The sequence below is a fragment of the Salmo salar genome, chromosome ssa17 (assembly GCF_905237065.1).
Source record: "Salmo salar chromosome ssa17, Ssal_v3.1, whole genome shotgun sequence".
Lineage (NCBI taxonomy): Eukaryota > Metazoa > Chordata > Actinopteri > Salmoniformes > Salmonidae > Salmo > Salmo salar.
Genome location: NC_059458.1, coordinates 53,311,581 through 53,330,800, shown reverse-complemented (window position 1 = coordinate 53,330,800; position 19,220 = coordinate 53,311,581). Strand labels below are relative to the sequence as shown.

The 19,220-nt window shown below is 40.5% G+C and overlaps 2 protein-coding genes across 16 annotated transcripts in view; both read left to right on the top strand.

The window, feature by feature from the left end:
• The window catches only part of LOC106576070 (non-muscle caldesmon), a 54,323-nt gene extending 50,477 nt beyond the window's left edge, over positions 1-3,846 (top strand). For 7 of the 9 annotated variants that reach the window (XR_006760112.1, XM_014152938.2, XM_045699716.1 and 4 more), the window contains 2 exons: positions 466-502; positions 1,935-3,846. Coding sequence is in view for 7 of the 9 variants with exons in the window: in XM_014152938.2 (XP_014008413.1) it covers positions 466-502; positions 1,935-1,954 (57 nt within the window). In the remaining 2 variants the exon portion in view is untranslated. The remainder of the gene's footprint in view (positions 1-465; positions 503-1,934) is intronic. The other 2 variants (XR_006760111.1, XM_045699715.1) reach the window with 1 other exon arrangement.
• A 140-nt stretch (positions 3,847-3,986) lies between these two features.
• Positions 3,987-18,147, top strand: LOC106576067 (troponin T, cardiac muscle). 7 transcript variants are annotated; one of them, XM_045699712.1, is made up of 18 exons: positions 3,987-4,244; positions 7,803-7,838; positions 7,983-7,990; positions 9,432-9,458; positions 11,043-11,075; positions 11,347-11,364; positions 11,693-11,731; positions 12,276-12,293; positions 12,637-12,654; positions 13,262-13,280; positions 13,394-13,457; positions 13,652-13,768; positions 14,110-14,187; positions 14,294-14,407; positions 14,523-14,635; positions 14,901-14,991; positions 16,097-16,134; positions 17,935-18,147. In XM_045699712.1, the coding sequence occupies exons 2-18, from the start codon at positions 7,819-7,821 to the stop codon at positions 17,972-17,974; spliced, it is 855 nt and encodes a 284-aa protein (XP_045555668.1). In that variant the 5' UTR covers positions 3,987-4,244; positions 7,803-7,818; the 3' UTR covers positions 17,975-18,147. The 7 variants fall into 7 exon arrangements, with proteins under 7 accessions (XP_045555668.1, XP_014008404.1, XP_045555670.1 ...); XM_014152929.2 differs by lacking the exon at positions 16,097-16,134 and adding an exon at positions 15,739-15,779; XM_045699714.1 differs by lacking the exon at positions 11,693-11,731.
• The last annotated feature ends 1,073 nt before the right edge of the window (positions 18,148-19,220 follow it).

Sequence of the window (19,220 nt, the reverse complement as noted above, 5' to 3'; positions counted from 1 at the left end):
TCTTCTTGGTTCAGGCAGGTAGCCTAGTGGTTAGGGCATTGAACTAGTAACTGAAAGGTTGCAAGATCGAATCCCCGAGCTAACAAGGTAAAAATCTGTCGTTCTGCCCTTGAACAAGGCAGTTAACCCACTGTTCCTGTCATTGTAAATAAGAATTTGTTCTTAACTGACTTGCCTACTTAAATAAATAAAATTGTAACAAATATATTGAAAAAATGTGCACTCTGTCTCAAACCTCTCAACTGAAGGCCCTAAAAAGAATGGAAATCATACTCAAATGAACGTCAAACCTTCCTTATTAATGTAGAAGAGATCAATTTGGTCGACCCCCGGCCTGAGATTGAAAGGTTCCAGTGCGCACAGCATCTCTCAGGATATGGCAGCATTGACTAAATGGACTGTTGAAGTGACTGCTACCTCAGATGACTTTCTCTCTGACTTATCTCTCCATCTATCTTCTCTCAGGTGACTGGCAGAGGGGAGAATAAATCTGTTGCCAATGGTGAGTCCATTCTGTTACCATAACCAACATAGTTTTAAGCCTTAGGCGGAGGTCAAAGTTGACTGACTGTGTGTGTATCTGTGCCCATCTTGTTTGGGCCTATGCATGTCTTTGTATCTACAATAGTCATACGTCTGCTTTACTGACAATACACACCCAGAGTCAGTGAGGTTAAAGGGGACTGCGCCATCTGAAAAAGGACATGGAAAGGAGCCTGTTGTAATTTACGGACGACCATGTGGCCCAGCAGCACCCATAACTCCTTCCCTTCCTTCCCCAGCACCCATAACTCCTTCCCTTCCTTCCCCAGCTCCCATAACTCCTTCCCTCCCTCCCTATAACACCATCGCCCCTGGGACCTGGTGCCAGCTGTAAATCATCTCTGTTTGCTGTTTGGCTCTCTGGCAATGGCGTTTTCAGATGCCACTTTCGCATTGTGTTCTATTTCCAAAGTGGCCTGCCCACCACGACTCTTTTGTCCCAGTAGAGAGAACTGGCCTTCAGGGATGTCGGACGTGTCTGTGAAATGTGTCGTTTATCCAAAAAAAAACATCCTCAACCCCCTGCATCACCCCTCCTTACCCCGACCTGGATTCTATTGTTGGGGTCGGACCTTCCAGGCTCTGAACAAATGAACAGCTGTTGGGTTGACACACTACTCGCTCGTGTGGTGGAAGATTCTCCACACACACACACGCCATACACCTCATTTTGTCAGGGGCTAGCAAAGGAGAGGCAAACTCAATGTAACAAGCTCACTTCACAGTTCAGGCAAGGTGTGGCTCCATATTTAGTGCATTCTGAAAATCTCAACCCCAGACAATCTGTGTCTCTCTCTACTTTAATGCTGAATGTGTTAAAGTAGAGCGAGACGCTTGAAATAGCTACACACATCCAACGTTTCTCCACACACACACACACACACCTTGTATTCACTCCCCCTCTTTGTTGTCGCTGAGAGAAGGCCAAATGACAACATGGCAGGCGTCAGTTATATAAATGAGAGTAATGACAGGTACACAGGCAGGGACCTCAGAGGCATCTGACACCACATCGAACAGCATGCAACAACCCAAGTCTCATGCAGAAAGGCCTTCTTGACTGTTTTTCCTGAGGGCTCTAGTCATACTGCAAAGACTGAACACCAGATCAACATTACTACCAAGACAGAGGTCTCTTTAGCTGGCTAAATGTGACTGACTGTGGGTAAAGGCATAATGGTTTTGTCCTTATACTAGACATCCTACATCTCTTTTTAATAGATCCAGTAGTTAAATAAAGGTTAAATAATAAATACTTTTTTTATATAAAAAGTATGTGTGGGTAGGTGGATGGATGTGTGGGTCTAACCCATCTGAAATAGGTTAGAGGTTAGAGTATTCAACGCTTAGATTTTGACTGTAGCGCTGATAGACTTGTCTCTGTCCCTCAGCAGGTATGGGACACGAATGATACGAAGAGCTTCTTCTGAAGGCTGGTGGGGACCAAGACAATCCAAGACTCTTCCTTTTCTATGTGTATTATACCAAAAACAAAAATGACCACCACCCTGAGGGAACCCAAGGAATGGAGAGAAACAGGAGATTCTATTTAATAAGCACTGTACTGAAACGAATAGCCACTGTCTCGTAACTACAGTGTAGTGCCTTTGCACAACCTTTTACTATGATTTACTTTCTCAACAAACAAACAAAAGAATATGCTGTGAAATTTGGATGTTTTATGATATGGTGATTTGTTTTATATGTTATAAGCAAAAACATGCAGAAGAAAAAATCATGATTGAAATTAGATGTGTTTCCCATGCCCTCTTCAGTACATGTGTACTTTTGATATAGTAGAGAAATATTTTTTATGAGGTTTCCAGTTCCACAATCATCTCCGTGTTCCAAGAGAGATCTACCATCAATGCTCTGTCCGTGTCGTCCATCTCACTTCTTTTTAATTTATATTTAAAGCAAAGCTTCACACATAGCTATTTTATTCATGTTCACCAGTTCAGGAGAGAGATTATAAGCACTCCGTAGATTTGGCTTATTTCACCTTTTTTTGTCTTACCAATAGTGCAACAATGGTCTGAGTTAATATATGTTAGCACAGAAGTACATGTCGTTATGAATATTATACTGTGTCTTCTATTACAGCTTTATACTCAAGATTTGTTTCGCTTTTGTACTCTAAAATGAAATGACTACCAACCGACAAGAGGCAATGAAAGGCAGTGCAAGCAACTAATGGAAGGTTGTATATTGAGACGGCTATTATAACGTTTATTATCCTTGTTTCAATTTATTTATGTTTTTTACGTGTTTTCTCATTGGCTGTTTTTGTGGCTTTTGTACCTGCTGTTTGAATCTCTAATTCACTTTGTTAAACTTTCAAACAACCCATAATGCAGCAGGTGTACTTAGAGTTACATCCTCACCTTAGAGACTCTCTGACCCACGACATTCCACACCACTAAGCACACCGCCGGGCTTATTCACATACACGCTCCAATGGCTTCTATTTAGGAGGTTAAGGACCTCAGCTTTGTCAGTGAGGTTGTCTGAATATAGCAGGCCAGATACACATTTACACACTGTGCCTGTACCTTGAGACGGCATTGGGTTTTAAGCCGTATGCCGCCTTGCCATTTAAGCCCAAATCTCATGTACTGACTATAGGACTCTGAAAGAAGGGAAAGTGCACATTTAGATGTTGACAATGATAGAGGATTGAGTCAGTCAACAGGAGACAGATTTTGACTCCAGACAACAATTGCGCTTGACGCTTGTTCTTGGTTTTGAGTTTTCTTAAAGTTGCATTGTGGTATGTAGGATCGTGTTTCCAGCACAAATCCTTTACATCCGACGGTCTCAAGGCCTTGTTTATTGCAGGCACCGAATAAACTGTACCTTACACTTTGCCAACTCAGTATGACTTCAGCTGTTTCTTTCTTTTTTTTACCGTTTCATTATTGAGGTTATATGTTTCACATTTCATTCATTCATTTTGCATGACATGCTTTGTTAATATAGGTATTAAATAAAGGTTAGCAGGGGCATTGTAAGATTGTTCTGTGTAAACCTTGACAATCACATTCCATGACTCCTTAGAACTACAAGCAATGGAGTCTGACCAAAATATATAACATTATTTTACATTGCTGTTATTTCATATTTTGGTCATTTGCTTTTATTTCAAACACCCTCATTTATTGTGTAGAGTTAACTATGCAAGGCACACTATCTGCAGTTTCAGATCAAACTTTGTGATGGTAGTGGGTAGTTTCCTACAGAATAAATGTTCTGAAATATTTGTACCGCTGACTCAACAATCGCAATAAAGAGATATAAATTGTTCCAATTTGTCCAGTTTATTTTCACTTTCTTTCTAACACTGAACTCACTATATCATTGGCTGCTTAGACAGTTTAACCTCTAGCTATCTTGGAACTCAGAACCAAATGAATGTTAACAGTCTGTGTGAGTATGACATTACATTACTATAGCTCTATTAGATCAGCCGCGGTTAAGTCATTGTTCCTGCTTTAATCGTTGAGATCTAAACTAGGCTTCTTCGATCTCCAACAATAGACTTCACTGCCCGAGCCAATCAGAGATAAGAGGTGGTGACATTGGTGGCAGGGCTGTATTATGTGAGCCTTAAGAGTCTCATTGAACTTGTCTGTTTCTGGATCTCAAAGATTAAGACCGGCCCAGCACTACTTTACCGTCTCTCTTTCCCGTGGGGTTTGGAGGTAAGGCTATTGACTGTGACCCCTGACTTGACTGTAACGGTAACACTTTACGGGGATGCATGCATGGATGCCTGCTCTGAGGCTGGACCTCTGTTTCATAACCCTTGTCAATCCGGGCACTGGGGATGTGGAATAAATGTTCTCTGGGCAAGAGGGACCATATCATATTTTTTTGCATTCACAAATGCTGAACTAATACATTTCAGGCACTGCCAGAGAGAAAAGTTTATGGATTCTGTTTCTTTCCATTTGTTTGATTTGCTTCTCATGGCCCAGACTGGACAGAGACAGACAGTCAGTGGGCGCTAAGCTAGTCCTCTGTAGGGGGAACTGGGTGTTAGCATGCTTTGGGCTTTGACTTAATGCTGAAAGCAGCACCCGCAACATTCCTGCCACTGTCAGGCCATGTTATTCCAGCGATCGAGCCAGGATCCCATACTGACCACACACATTAAAGCAAAACACATTTAATTCCACAGGGAAACAAGTCTCATCGCCTGTGAATTCTCGGTGGATTTCCGTTAATACGTTTTGAGACAGCTCTTTAAACAGACGGTCTATATTCTACTTCACATCTCTCTTAGCTGGAGTTCCCTGTTGTAACCATTTGGGAGTCGGACTGGGACACTTGTCCTCAACTGAATTGAAAGTCTGTGTTAAAGAAATACACTATAGGCTAGCTACTTCAGTCCAAATGTATGTTATGCATATAGGAGTGTGTCCCAAATACACTTCACATGAACTGGCATGTAAGGTCAGAGGGTGGGCACAGGAAGGGACAGAAAAGGGGTTAGGGAAGGAGGGAGGGATGGGTGAGGTGAGGGGTAATGGTTTTCTAATCCAGGTCTCTGGGGTTGCTTCAGTTTTACCTTCATGGCAAATATGGGCATTGTTAAGATTGACGCCCATCCCCTCTGATAGATAGCTTCATAATGGGATCATCTTGGGAATGTAATGCATGTTCCTAAAAGCTGTGGAGTTGATGGGTGTTGTATGTAAAGCTCTAGATGGCTGGCCAACCCCTGTTGTCCAAAATAAGCTGGCCTTGACTGGCATGTTATTCATTGATTTACTGTGTGTGTGAGTACGAGCACGCTGGCGCTCAATAAGCTCAGCCAACTTCATTGTCTGGAAGAGCAGCTAACACCTGCTGATGAACTGTGCTTTATTATTGTTAAAAATAACCCCTCTGTATATCAACGGAGTGACACTAGTTTTATGATCTGATGATTGGTCTTTCAAACGGAAAGATGTCATCTCAAATGATTCATCCACACAATAGCATTCTGACATCTGTTAGTTAAATATAGGACTATATAACCTCATGAATCTGTTCCTGTCTGTAAAGGTAATGATAACCTTCAGGTTGTCCCTAAAATGCCCCGAATCTGGTATGACAAGGCCATCAGCTTGAAATAATAAGTTGGAGTTGAATTAAAGTGACAGTACATATCTGGGAGATAGCTGCTATTCCTTAGCACATGTGCAACGTGTTCACCTTCTGTTTCTAGAATAGAGTAAACACATTTATAGTGCACTGATTTACGATTGGGATGACAGGGCAGCGGTTGTAAAAAATAAAATAAAAAAGTTTAATTTATTGTTATCTGTTTGCCTTAAACTGGAAATCTATAAATAAAGTATTGGAAAGTAACAGTGCCTTTTAGTGCCTGGTGCAAAAATGCTTAAATGTGGCCCTCAAAGTGTCCATTGCAGTCCCAGTCCCAGTGTAATGGTTAGTGTGTTATCCAGACAACAGGTTATCCTGACTATAGAGCAGAGAGGAGAGGCCATCCATGCCAAGAGGAAATGGCTGAGGATTAGTCTTGGAGCTGTTTAGAGCTGAGGGCCTCAGGGCAGCCAGTGCCAGTGGTGAAAGAACACCATATACACTACTGTTCAAAAGTTTGGGGTCACTTAGAAATGTCCTTGTTTTTGAAAGAAAAGCACATTTTTCGTCCATTAAAATAACATCAAATTGATAAGAAATACAGTGTAGACGTGGTTAATGTTGTAAATGACTATTGTAGCTGGAAACAGCTGATTTTTAATGGAATAATGGGCGTACAGAGGCCCATTATCTGCAACCATCACTCCTGTGTTCCAATGGCACGTTGATCATTTTAAAAGGCTAATTGATCATTAGAAAACACTTTTGCAATTATGTTAGCACAGCTGAAAACTGTTGTCTTGATTAAAGAAGCAATAAAACTGGCCTTCTTTAGACTAGTTGAGTATTTGGAGCATCATCATTTGTGGGTTCGATTACTAGTACATTAGAGTGTCTAGTTTGAGGAACAGATGCCTCACAAGTCCTCAACTGGCAGCTTCATTAAATAGTACTCGCAAAACACCAGTCTCAACGTCAACAGTGAAGAGGCGACTCCGAGATACTGGCCTTCTAGGCAGAGTTGCTCTGTCCAGTGTCTGTGTTCTTTTGCCCATCTTAATCTTTTCTTTTTATTGGCCAGTCTGAGATATGGCTTTTTCTTTGCAACTCTGCCGAGAAGGCCAGCATCCCGGAGTCGCCTCTTCACTGTTGACATCGAGGCTGCTGTTTTGCGAGTACTATTTAATGAAGCTGCCAGTTGAGGACTTGTGAGGTATCCATTTCTCAAACTAGACACTCTAATGTACTTGTCCTCTTGCTCAGTTGTGCACCGGGGCCTCCCACTCCTCTTTCTATTCTGGTTAGAGACAGTTTGCGCTGTTCTGTGAAGGGAGTAGTGCACAGCGTTGTACGAGATCTTCATTTTCTTTGCAATTTATAGCATGGAATAGCCTTCATTTCTCAGAACAGGAATAGACTGACAAGTTTCAGAAGAAAGGTCTTTGTTTCTAGCCATTTTGAGCCTGTAATCGAACCCACAAATGCTGATGCTCCAGATACTCAACTAGTCTAAAGAAGGCCAGTTTTATTGCTTCTTTAATCAGAACAACCGTTTTCAGCTGTGCTAACATAATTGCAAAAGGGTTTTCTAATGATCAACTAGCCTTTTAAAATGATCAACTTGGATTTGCTAACACAACGTGCCATTGGAACACAGGAGTGATGGTTGCTGATAATGGGCCTCTGTACGCCTATGTAGATATTCCATTAGAAATCTGCCGTTTCCAGCTACAATAGTCATTTACAACATTAATAATGTATACACTGTATTTCTGATCAATTTTATGTTATTTTAATGGACAAAAAAAAATAGCTTTTCTTTCAAAAACAAGGACATTTCTAAGTGACACCAAACTTTTGAACGGTAGTACATGTACATAGACTCAACTCAAACACATCAGATATTACTGTACTGTGTATCTCTGAGTGCGTTTAAAATGGCCCCTATTCCTTATCTAGTGCACTAGAGCCCTGGTTAAAAGTAGTGCACTATATCAGGAATAGGGACCATTTTAGACACTGCTTTGGTCGGGAGGAAAGATTCAAAGGTCTTTATCAAGTATTTCTTCAACTCATCCATGCCCCTGTCAGTTCACCACTATATTCCTTCCCCCTGTGCTTATTTGTGTGAAACAGAAAACATCAGTACTCTTGTCTCTCATGTCCAGGTAATCCAATCTAAACATGGCAGATGAAGAAACTGAGTAAGTGTAGCCTATTTATCTTTTGTCAACTCAGAAACTATAGAAACGATAGCCTACACTACAGTGTATTTAGTAATGAAAATGTTATTCAAAACAATGTCTTCCAACAAAATGTCTCATGTTTTTTGTTTGTTTTCTTTTCAGGGAGGAAGGTACAGTAAGACTTTGAGAATGTATTATTACTTTTTGACTAAACAAAATCTGCTTCAAGACACTATACGCTGAGTGTACAAAACATTAGGAACACCTGCTCTTTCCATGACATAGATTGACCAGGTGAATCCAGGTGAAAACCTATGATCCTTAATTGATGTCCCCTATTAAATCCACTTCAATTAGTGTAGATGAAGGGGAGGAGACAGGTTAAAGAAGGATTTTTAAGCCTTGAGACAATTGAGAGATGGATTGTGTGTGTGCAATTCACAGGGTGAATGGGCAAGACCAAAGATTTTGATACGGGGTAGTAGCTGCCAGGCGCACCGGTTTGAGAACGTCAAGAACTGCAACCCCGCTGATTTTTTCACGCTCAACAGTTTCCCATGTGTGTCAAAAATGGTCCACCACCCAAAGGATATCCAGCCAACTCGACACAACTGTGGAAAGCAATGGAGTCGACATGGGCCAGCATCCATGTGGAACGCTTACGACACCTTGTAGAGTCCATGCCCCGACGAATTGAGGCTGTTCTAAGGGAAAAAGGGGGTACAACTCAATATTAGGAAGGTTTTCCTAATGTTTTGTACACTCAATTGCACATATAATGCTAAGATTGACTATATTAGATATATTGCTGAGCTGACTTCACCTATGTCTGCGCAGTCGCAGAAATCCCCACAGAGGAAGGTAAAAGCTTTGTATGGCTTTGTGCGTTACTTAGACGTTGTTTGATTGAGTGCATGATAGATATACTGTAGCAAGTCTTGTGCTTCTTGTGTCATTGTCAAAGCCTGTCATAGGCCATTCATTACTGTTTAAACTAAAATTCACCATGAATTTTAAAAAAAGCATGCTTCGTGTACCTGATCAAAATATACGTTAAATGAGATCTTCTTAATGTGAAATTTAAAATGATTTGTCTACATCTGTCAAGATAAACATGTGGAATTTGCATATATACTGATTTCCTACCCTTCTGTCTTTGTGGTGTATGCTTACATGGACATCCAATCCATGAGTATGAGACTTATACCCTTTTCATGCGTCCATCTCCATATTCCATCCAATAGCTAGCCAGTGTTGTTCACTCCAGAATGGTTTTCAATGTTCTGACAAAGGTAGCATGAAATGATTGTGTGTACTGTATGGAAATCATACTGATACTGAATCAGATTTAAACAATTTGATCCAATCTGATCATTATGTATGAACATTTGTTTCATACCAGTTTGATGGTGTAATAAACAGTTTGCCTTGATCTTATCGTAGAAGTGGCCCTGACTACAGATCTAGGATCAGATCACCCAACCCCAATTCTAAACCACAATCATTATTATCCTTAAACAATATCTGACCCTAGGTCAGTGGTTGGGACCGACTTCTACCAACTCATTGCTTTATATAGAACCACTAATCAGTCTTCTGTCCACTCATCAGTCGAGGTTGAAGTCCCAGCAGAGGAAGGTAAAGCTTCCCATGTGCTGTGAACTGCATGGAAACAGATCTATAAATAATAGTATTATCAAGATATGCATATTGTACAGCTAGAGATTCAGTTTTCTTTCATGGTTGAAATCATCTGTATTCCTAGGTCATACATACTAGTTTCATAAAATGCATTGTAACATTTTGGCTCTAGTCACTGGTACCTTCATTTCAGATGGCATACAGTACTCCTGCTGCATTAATGATTTTTGCTGTATTAATGAACAAAACAAAGCTCTTTATTCACATTTTTGATGTCCTTACAATAGAGGCTGCTCCTGCAGAGGAAGGTCATGATTTTCAATGCTTCATATGTAGAGATTCTGCATGCTAATACACAATATACTACATTTTACATTTAGAAACATTTTGAAAAATGTTTTGGTATGTGCACAGTGGTTTTGTAGTCAATCAAGTTGGAAGCAGTTGTCTAGCAGATATACATAATATCTCTCCTCACGGAGCTGCAAAATAATATTTGCTTCCTAATCAGAGCAAAGACTGTATTTCTCTCTGCCTTATTGTGTCTGCCTTAGCATAACAGTGGCTAACACTAAACAAACGTATGCTTTTAGCTATAACAGAACCTGCCCCAGAACCTGTAGAAGGTAAAGCTTTTCTTGGCTATGTAACGGTCGTCGTACGTAGTGGACCAAGGCGCAGCGGGTTGAGTGCTCATAATGACTTTTATTGAACACAAACAAAACAATCGAACGAACATGATTGCAGGCTAAACCACACAGCTATGCAAACAACAACTTCCCACAAAGGGACAGGTGAAAACAGGGCTACTTAAGTATGACTCTCAATCAGCAACAACGATGTACAGCTGTTCCTGATTGAGAGCCATACCAGGCCAACAAAGAAATACACAACATAGAAAAACATAGAAATACAAAACAAGAACATTACCCAAAAACCCCAGAACACATAAATCAAACACCCCTCTTACATAAATACATATCCCATTAAACCCCGAACCACATAAAACAAATACCCCCTGCCACGCCCTGACCAAACTACAATAACCAATAACCCCTTATACTGGTCAGGACGTGACAGGCTATTATTATTATTATTATTGGCTTGCTACCAAAAAAAGTCATCCTCTTTATCAAAGGGATAGTTAAGTGATTTATCTGCAGTATATCTAAATATGTAAAATTGCTGAACTATCCCGTTTTTAAGTTATTTGCTTCACTCATTGCAAATTCACTAATGAACGATATGACTTTACCACAGAACCTGCCTCTGCAGTTGTAGGTAAACCGTGTCGTGGCTTGATATGCTTCTTGTTTTTGCACATTATTATTATTATTGAATAATAAGAATAATAATAATTGATCCACTTGCTAATCCTTCCCTACCGTTACCATAGAGACCACACTAGACGTAGAACCAGGTGATGCTTTCTTGCTTTAACATTAAATGTCATTGCTCCATGTTAGGATGCGCCCTAGCTACTTTTCTTTTCAGTCTTGCCAGAGATAAGTGTTTAGAGTAAAAGTCTGTCTTGTTTGCTTCAAGCTTTATTCACATACTAATATTGTATCTTCACTATAGAACCAGAACCAGAACCAGAGCCAGAAGTAGAAGGTAAAGGACATTTTTTGCTTTACCATGGTCTTTAGTTTCTAGTATATATGTATATTTGTGCTAATAGTACACATTCATTAATGCCAGTGAAGTAATCTAAGACACATGAGCAATCGGCATTATATTAATGTGGCATACAGTACATACGTATTTTCACAACACTGACTGAGTTATTTTTATTTGTATATATATTATCATATATATTATTGTTCTTGACCTCATATTTTTACACTCAACTGATCCACTCCTCGTTCTCTTAACCTTACAAAAGAGCCCACTGCAGTAGAAGGTAATTTGGATATTTTATGAAGTTTTCCCCTGCGATGGATTATACTGTAGCCTTCTATCTGCAGTAGTAACATAATGTATTACGTAGGCACAACAGCAGCATGCAGCTAATCTGGCCCACAGGTGCTGTCGAAGCCTCAACAAAATATTTTTGCACATGAATTTTCGTCATTATTTGCTTCATGCTTTATTGATTCATGAATGTGTCCTTGCAACAGTGCCCCTGTTGAGGTAGGTAAAGGATTTCTTGGCTTCATCTTACAAATATGTACAGTACATCATCTCATATTCTATTATTCGCTTCATGCTTTCCTATCTTTGCAAATCAGTCGCTTTTACAACAGAGCCGCCCCCCGCAGTAGTAGAAGGTAAAGCTTTTCTTGGCTTCAAATTCACTTAGTTTGAGCTACATTTGATATCCCAGATGTATGCATGTTATAAACTGTATTATAAACTGGGTGGTTCCGAACCCTGAATGCTGATTGGCTAACAGCCGTGGTATATCAGACCGTATACCACGGTTATGACAAAAAAAAATGTTTTTACTGCTCTAATTAAGTTGGGAACCAGTTTATAATAGCAAAAAGGCACCTCGGGGTTTGTGGTATATTGCCAATATACCATGGCTAAGGGCTGTGTCCAGGCACGGAACAGTCCTTAGCCGTGGTATATTGGCCATATACCACACCCCCTTGGGCCTTATTGCTTAAATAGCACACCTTTCACTGGTACCATTTGGGCCACTTTAGCATACCCAGCTAACAATCATATTGATAACCCCCATTACTGATTAATATGTTCTGATTCAATATCAATAGACCTTTACAGCATGTGTTTTTACAACGCCATATTCTCACACTTCACTGATCCACATTTCAGTCTAAACGAATCCTTCTCATGTCCCTCACATAGAAACGCCTGCAGAAGAAGGTACCTGTTATACGCTGCTGTCTTGTACAGAATGCATGAAGTGTAGGCCTATAACTATAGACTGTGACGGTCTGCTGTGAATGTTCTTTTGTATTCCCTAGCATCTAATACTGTGTGTTTCATACCATTCCGCTGCCTGTCAGAATATTGAGCCATCACTATGTGATAATGCATTGGTTTTGGTTGCATGATACACACTTTCATACAGCAGGTTTCAATAGATAAGGCCTATCACTGAAATATCCTGCCGTAATGTTACCCGAGAGTACTGTAAATGTGTGAATATTCTGTTGAAAGCTCTGTGTAATCATCCCTTCTTTTTCTGTATGTTTTTCACCAATAGCCGGTGGAGAGACTCAAGGTGAGCGTTGTCTAGTTCTTTGTAACTATAGTTCTAGATCTAGTCTTGTTCTATGTAACTAGTTCTAGATCTAGTCTCGTTCTATTTAACTATAGTTCTAGGTCTATTCTTGTTCTATGTAACTAGTTCTAGGTCTATTCTTGTTCTCTTTAACTAGTTCTAGGTCTATTCTTGTTCTCTTTAACTAGTTCTAAGTCTATTCTTGTTCTCTTTAACTAGTTCTAGGTCTATTCTTGTTCTCTTTAACTAGTTCTAGGTGTAGTTGTCAAGTTCACTGTATGTATTTTGTAGAAAACTTCAGAAAATCATGTATCAGTCTAATAATATTGTATTATTTTTTGCTATAAAACAACAGAAGGCACAAGTAGATTTCGTTTTGAAAAGTTTTGAAGTTTTGAAAACGTCTGTTGAAACATTTTCAAAGCTATTTATGTTTTAAAATACTTTTCAAACCTTTGGATTTTTCTAAATTTGGTTAAGAGACATTTCAAAACATTTCAAATTTTACTAATCAGATTTATATTGATTTTGATCACTTATTATTTCTACTTTGAATGAAATATAATATAATATATAATATAATAGCCTTTTCTGTTGTGACTTACAGATTCCAAAGCCAAACCAAAGTAAGTGTTTGATTCTATTTCGGCCAATAACTTTCTCTTGTGGTTTGCCGTGTCACTGAATCAAAGTAATTGAATGGAGAGTATTTGATGGAATCATCTCTAATGTTTTTCAGAAGTTTTATGCCAAATGTTGCCCCTCCAAAGCTACCAGAGGGAGATGGTAAAGTCGATTTTGACGTGAGTGATGCAATCCTACCAGCTGATTATCTGAATATAGCAATAAGAGTGCCCAACTCACTAATCACTCTATCACTCTGTGTGTGTGTGTGTGTGTGTGTGTGTGTGTGTGTGTGTGTGTGTGTGTGTGTGTGTGTGTGTGTGTGTGTGTGTGTGTGTGTGTGTGTGTGTGTGTGTGTGTGTGTGTGTCATAGGACCTGCATAGGAAGCGTCAAGAGAAGGACATGGCTGAGCTGACCTCTCTGATTGAGTCTCACTTTGTCCAGAGGAAGAAAGATGAAGATGAGCTCATCAGTCTCGTCAACAGGATCGTAAGTCCTCTACTGTAGCACTGCTGGAGCTCACACACACACACACACACACACACACACACACACACACACACACACACACACACACACACACACACACACACACACACACACACACACACACACACACACACACACACAGACTGCTGGAACACTACATGGGCGTGTTGGTGAACTGCACACGTAATGAGTGACATTGCAGGCCTGACGTTCTGGTTGGCTCCCATAGCTTAAGCCCAGGCTCAGTGTGCCAACATAGTCTTGAGGCACACAGATGAATCAAGTTGGATACCTTATCTGTGTGTGTGTGTGTGTGTGTGTGTGTGCGTGCGTGCGTACAGGAGAAGCGTCGTACCGAGAGGGCAGAGCAGCAGAGGATTCGTGCTGAGCAAGAGAAAGAGAGACAGGCCCGTCTAGCCGTGAGTCTCTCATTGTGTAATGTTTCAATTATGATGTCAAGGCCAACTGCGGCCCAAGTTGTTTTCTTCTCTTCTTTAACCTTCGGTTGCTCACTCCCCGACGCAGGAAGAGAAAGAGAGGAGGGAGCAAGATGAACAGCGTAGGAAGCACGATGATGACGCCAAGAAGAAGAAGGCCCTCACTACCATGACTCACACGTACGGTGGCATCCAACAGAAGGTTAGCGCTAGCTCTCTCTCATGATTACAACATTCGCATCAGATTTGCTGCCCCCTCGTGGTTATCTTGACACTTGCATGCCCTCTCGCTGTGCTGCCGTGATGTCCATCCACAGCAAGAGGGCAAGAAGGGAGCCAAGAAGCAGACTGAGAGAGAAAAGAAGAAGAAGATTCTGGCTGACAGAAGGAAGGCTCTGATCATCGACCATCTCAACGAGGACAAACTCAAGTATGATATATTTAATAACCCCAAAATACTCACGGGTCTTTGGCTGAGTCTCAAAAGGCACCCGGGCTCTGGTCAAAAGTGATGCACTTTTCAGGGAATAGGGTGTCATTTGGGACACACATTGAAAGCTCTATTTCATTGTTGAAATGATCTACTGTACATAAACACATATGGTTGCTTAGAAAGTCTCCTGTGAAGGAGAGACCAAAAGTAGAACCGCATGGGCTGACTGAACGCTGGCTTCCCATTGGTTGTCGTCCTGCAGGGAGAAGGCCAATGAGCTGTGGCAGTGGATGATGGAGCTGGAGGCGGAGAAGTTTGACCTCGGCGAGAAACTGAAGAAGCAGAAATACGACGTAAGTGTTCTCACTCAGGTCCAAGCTACGGCGATAATACCCGTGGCTGTACTGTGCATTGTGGTCCACAGGGTAAAAACAAGATCACTGGTCGTACTAATGACAATACGCCATAGTACGGTGAGGATTGCAAGATTGTGATGTTTTACTTCAAATGGGTCTGGGTCTTTTTCATGTGTCCTGACCGCCAAATCATCTCCTCTGAACTCCTTATCATCTCCACTGTCATCCAATGATTGCATACCACAGGAGGCTGGTGAGGGGAGGACTGTTCATGACAAATAATGGGAGTAAATTGAGAATAGATGTATTTACTACAACTGTGATAGGGTTGTCTCACCTATCTTAAAATGAATGCACTGACTGTGTACGTCTCTCTGGATAAGAGGGTCTGCTAAATGACTCAAATGTTCATGTAAAATGAATGGTATCAAACACATGGAAACCACGTGTTTGATACCATTCCATTTATTCCATTCCAGCCGTTCCTATGTGCCAGTCCTCCCCAATGAAGGTGCCACCAGCTGCCTGTTCTCTATACCAAAGCATTACATGTGTCCTTTAACATTCTGTAAATGGAGTCCATTTCACTGAGAGTAACTTACACTCATGAAATACAAAGCAGTTTAAATATATACATGCTTAACAAGCCACATCCCCTATTCTGAAGCTGGTAGTGTTAATCCTACTGCCTAAGAGGACACCCTACGAGGGGCGCAGCTGTCTAAAACTCTGACTTGCTTCCAGATGAATGTTCTCCAGACCCGAATCAATGAGCAGCAGAAGTTGTGAGTAATCGGCTGTGGGGGCGTCAACCTCACTGTTGTGTAGTCCGTTGTCAGTCGTTGTTGTCAGAGTGAGCGTTTTTTATTTTACACTCGGGGCTCATGGAAGCTCAACCGGGCGACCGGGTCAGGTCAGGTGGCGGACCACAGGTGAATGCTTTCGACCACAGGTGAACCACTGGTGAACCACACACTCCTCAGATAGGTGGTGGTGCAGCCAGGCCATGGCTCCAAACTGCAGGATCCCAGGTTTCCCTACAGGTGTCAGTCAGTGTGTTGTCTTAGTGCTTAGGCAGCCTCCACTGTGTGTCCCTTCACAGATCAATCAGCTTCTGGCCCGTGTCCAGGACCACCAGAGGTAAGTACCCAGAGCCACAATGGTCAGTTTCCCCTCCATTTAAAAGAGCCTGGGGGGCCTAAACCAACCAACCAATTATAATGAATGCTACTCATTAAAAAAAAAACATGAAATTAAGCCCAGTGTTGGAGTACTATCAAGACATTCAGGGGTGTCTCAAAAGTCTAAAGTGGCTTCCTCTCTTCGTCTCCTCTCCTTAATCTGTACTGGTCTGAAGACACAGGATATGTGAAAGCAACCTTTCCTGCTTTTTTTTTCATCAGTGCAGATTTTATTTTTATTTCACCTTTATTTAACCAGGTAGGCAAGTTGAGAACAAGTTCTCATTTACAATTGCGACCTGGCCAAGATAAAGCAAAGCAGTTCGACAACATACAAAAACACAGAGTTACACATGGAGTAAAACAACATACAATCAATGATGCAGTAGAATAAATGATGAAGATGAAGATGAATATGATGAATATAATGATATAATGATGAATATGATGAAGATGAAGATGAAGGAAAGGAGACAAGGTGAAGGAGCTACTTTAGACTATTGAGATACACCCATTGTCCCTCACTCATTCACTGTTCACTGTCTTAACCCCAAGGCCTTTTAAAGTCACATGATCCTGCTTGAAGAGAACAAGCTGGGTGCATATGATTCAACCTGGGAGAAAACATTAGGATCGTAGTGCTGCATCCTAATTTGACCAGTATTTTGAGTGGCTCCTTTCATTTCATCCATCCCTCTCCATTCATCTAGAATAGACCCCAATAGTCTGGGAAGATCGTGATCCTAATCAACAGCCTACTATTGGCCCCAGAACATTGAGTCATCATCAAAACTGACAGTAGATTATAGTCTCTGTAGGCTAAGGAACTTAGTTAAGTCGTATGTATTGCAGTGCATACAATATGTACTGTAATGCCTCCAAAAAATTACCTCTGGAAAAAATTCTGTAAGTAAAAGTAAAGCACAGAATCCAAGATGTCTGGGTTGACTCCTGTCCACTATCTGAAGTCTCATTGTTTTCTGATGGTAAGTTGAATTTTACATAAAGGTATTGGCTGGCTATAGCTTTTTAACTCATATGTCAGACTTTAGGAATGACAGATTGATAGCCTATGATAAATTATACATTTAAATTGTGCATTATGGGTGAAATTCTAACTTCCAATTCAGTCAAACGTTCACTTAGTCATGCACTGATGTCAATGGGAAACTACGAGAAAATGAAAGCTAGGATTTGGCCCTAAGACAACATCACGGTAAGACAGCTGAAGATAGGACACGATCGCCATGTCATTCATTCATTCATTCATTCATTCATTCATTCATTCATTCATTCATTCATTCATCCTCATCCTTCACTAACCCCGGTCCTGTTTGTGAAAGTTCTGTGTTCCCTTTCATCCTGTGACGCATGCCAACTCTCACAGAACTGTCTCTGTTTCCATTCCCATCCCCCATCTCCCCGCTTTCATGCATCAGTCTACGTATCTCTGACTCATTCTTTCAAAACTCTACTCTCTCTCTGGTCCTGTAATCATCATAGAAAATGTTGAGGATAGATATGCTGAAGATGTTGCTGGTAGAACCTTTCAATGGCCACCATATACATATCCTCAATATTTAAAATATTTTGTTTGTCATATGTATTCACTTACATTAGCATAATAATCACTTTTAGTATTCCTTTTAGCTCTCAGTATAACTACATGTTTTGTTCCTAAGTATAATCAATATAATATGCAGATAGAAACCGTTACAGAGGTGTTTGACTGGTCTGTCTACTCTGTGTGGTTTCACAGTGCCAAGGGCAGAGGCAAGGCCAAGGCGGTCAGGAGGTAATGAGACCTGGCAGGATGAAGTCTTCAGGACTGAGACGCCAGACGACGATGGAGGATTGTTTTGTTGTTCTTCTTCTTATCAGTGTACATGCAAATTACTATGGAAATGTGCTGTTGTCACGGTCACTGTTTGCTGTGCATGAGGCTAGAAACAATAAAAAGATGTTTGCTTTCGATTGTGTCCGATTTAATTTCAAAGAAAAATAATGAAAGGTTTGAGGCTGAAAAAAATGTACTAGACTGGTGCTACCAATATGAAAATGCACGAGCGACTCCTGCAAGTCGCTTTGGATAAATGCGTCTGCCAGTTTCTATGTATTATTATTATATAATGTACAATACCGTGGCTCCAGTAGCGCATAAGCTTTCGTCTCAATTCCCTGAGGTCGTGAATTCAAATCTAGCTTCCTTCTCTCACTCCACCTCCGGCTGATAACTTAACGTAACGTAAAGCGTTTCGAGCATCTAGGGAAAACGTTATATAAATCAAATCAATTATTATTATTAGACAAGGCAACAAGTGATTGAAATAAATACATATATTTGTTAACCACACATAGAATACCACAGTACAACATAACACATAATACTGCCTGTACAGTGTAATCCCTTACAGAAAAAACACGACTTCACATGTAGAAAATCACGATTTCACATAACAAATTTCCCTTGACAACATGCTTTTGGAACACTTCACGTGATGTTTCACGTGTGAAATCGGGTTTTTGGAATACTGCACATGTGAAAACAAAAAGGATACACAGTGCTTTTAACATAGTGTTTTTAAGTTACATATTTGATACACATGATTATATTGTGTATGTTTATTTCTACAGTTATTAGTATTCATTTTGTCCTTACCTGGGATTTGAACGGCATTCCGATCTTCCTGTTACCCCACCATGTCTGTGTCAATAACTGATTTCACCTGTATTCCTACACTGGACTTAAAAGTACATCTCAGCTTTGTTCAAAAATACATTCAAGAAAAAATTGTATTTATCACAGTGATTCAGGAGTAACACTGAAATAGAATAGTATGCCCCGCCAACATTAGATATATATACAGAAAACCCTCAAATCACTTAAATACCTCAATTAAATCAATGATGTGAAAATACACAGATGAACTGATAACTAAAATAGCAGTACACCTGGCACTCTTCTGCTAAGTGCATAGGTAATGAATGTGTAGGGAAATACTACAGACTTTGTGGCACCGCAGAAATATCACCACACCTCAAATC